General features: G+C 64.9%; 1 protein-coding gene across 1 annotated transcript; it reads right to left on the bottom strand.

The window, feature by feature from the left end:
- Positions 1–1252: 1252 nt before the first annotated feature.
- EMIHUDRAFT_312649 (putative histone H3) lies at positions 1253–1663 on the bottom strand (the record flags this gene model as incomplete). Its single annotated transcript, XM_005756339.1, has 1 exon — positions 1253–1663. One exon carries the CDS (start codon positions 1661–1663, stop codon positions 1253–1255), a length of 411 nt encoding a protein of 136 aa, XP_005756396.1.
- Positions 1664–1714: the final 51 nt, after the last annotated feature.

Genomic DNA, 1714 nt, shown 5'->3' with positions numbered 1-1714 from the left:
ACTCGCCTCACCGGGTGCTCCGCAGCGCCCTCCACGCCGCCGATACCAACGCCCGCCTCCGCCAGACGACGGAGGTCCGCAAACGACCGCGGCGGCGGCGGCGGTGGCGGCGGGCCTGCAACGCACGAGGGAGTGCGCACAAGCTGGTAGACAAACTCCGCCGGGCGCTTGCAGCGGCCTGGGCGCTTCAGGTGCGGCGCGCCGAACTCCACCTCTGCCCCGGCGGGAACGGGAAACGTCGCGCGTGGAGGGATCAGCTCGCCGCAGACCGCTGTTCCGTTGACGCTCTCCTTGAGGGAGGAGCGCCCGCCGTCAGCGAGCAGCACGCTGCCACTGTCGTCGACCCAGATCTCCGCGTGCATGCGGCTGACCAAGCCGGGCGACGCAGAGAGAGTTGGCGCGTTGAGAAACGTGGCTGCGACCGGCTGCGTCTGCGGGGTGAGCGGGTCGGCGGAGCTGCTGCAGCTCCCGTCGCCCCGGCATATGCGGATCACCTTGCCGGTGGTCAGCGGGATGCGAGCCGGACGGTCTGCGCGCTCGGGGCCGCTCACGAGCCGCAGCTCGTAGCCGTGCTCGCCCATGTTCTGCGGGCTCTGAGCAGCGAGGCGCCCTGGCGCCCACTGCGGTCCAGTAGCGCAGTAAACCGCCGCGCGGTCTGGCGCAACGAATTTGTTTTTTGTTTGAACCGAGCGCCAGTGCTCCAAGTGCCCATCCGGAGCTGGCGAGGTACTTCCAGCCTGCTGTGGGAACAGCTGACGCAGTCTCGCCGAGGCTCGCCCCAGCATCGGCCAGACAAAAACCCGGAGAGGCGTGGGAGTACCTCGCCAGCCAGATCCGAGGTGTTTTTCTGCGCGAACTGCTCACAAGAAGAGACTCTCTGCTCACAGGGTTTTTCGAACGCGCAAAGGAACGGAGTAGTCTCTTTCAACTTGTCAAATGTAAACCGCGTCGCGCACTATACACTTAGCACATCACACCATTCAGCATTCTCCTTTAAAAGCACGTCGTCTTGTCCTTTCGCCTGCGGAAACGTTCAGCTCCCCCATTCCTGTCCCCGCCCGCCGGTCTCATACTTTACTGCGGACTCCAAGCGGCAGGCAGCAAAAGCACGCAAACAGAACCCCGAGAACGTCTTTTTCGACAAACGGTCGTACACCGCGGGCAGCCCACAGGGCACGGGTGCCACAACCGCAATAGGATGGAAAAGGAAGGGTGGTGTTGAGAAACACCGGGGTTTGGGTGAGCCGGACGCTTACGCGCGCTCGCCACGGATGCGGCGGGCCAGCTGGATGTCCTTGGGCATGATGGTGACGCGCTTGGCGTGGATGGCGCACAGGTTGGTGTCCTCAAAGAGGCCAACCAGGTAGGCCTCGGACGCCTCCTGGAGCGCGACGACGGCCGACGACTGAAAGCGCAGGTCGGTCTTGAAGTCCTGCGCAATCTCGCGCACCAGGCGCTGGAAGGGCAGCTTGCGGATCAGCAGCTCTGTCGACTTCTGGTAGCGGCGGATCTCACGGAGCGCGACAGTGCCCGGGCGGTAGCGGTGCGGCTTCTTGACGCCGCCGGTGGCCGGGGCCGACTTGCGCGCCGCCTTGGTGGCGAGCTGCTTGCGGGGCGCCTTGCCGCCGGTCGACTTGCGTGCTGTCTGCTTGGTGCGTGCCATGGTCGTTTGCTGGGTGTTGTTGTTGCTTGTAGTCCTGACTCCTACAAGCAA

This window comes from Emiliania huxleyi, assembly GCF_000372725.1.
Source record: "Emiliania huxleyi CCMP1516 unplaced genomic scaffold EMIHUscaffold_98, whole genome shotgun sequence".
In the NCBI taxonomy this organism is placed as follows: Eukaryota; Haptophyta; order Isochrysidales; family Noelaerhabdaceae; genus Emiliania; species Emiliania huxleyi.
This window is presented reverse-complemented; position numbering and strand designations above follow the sequence as displayed.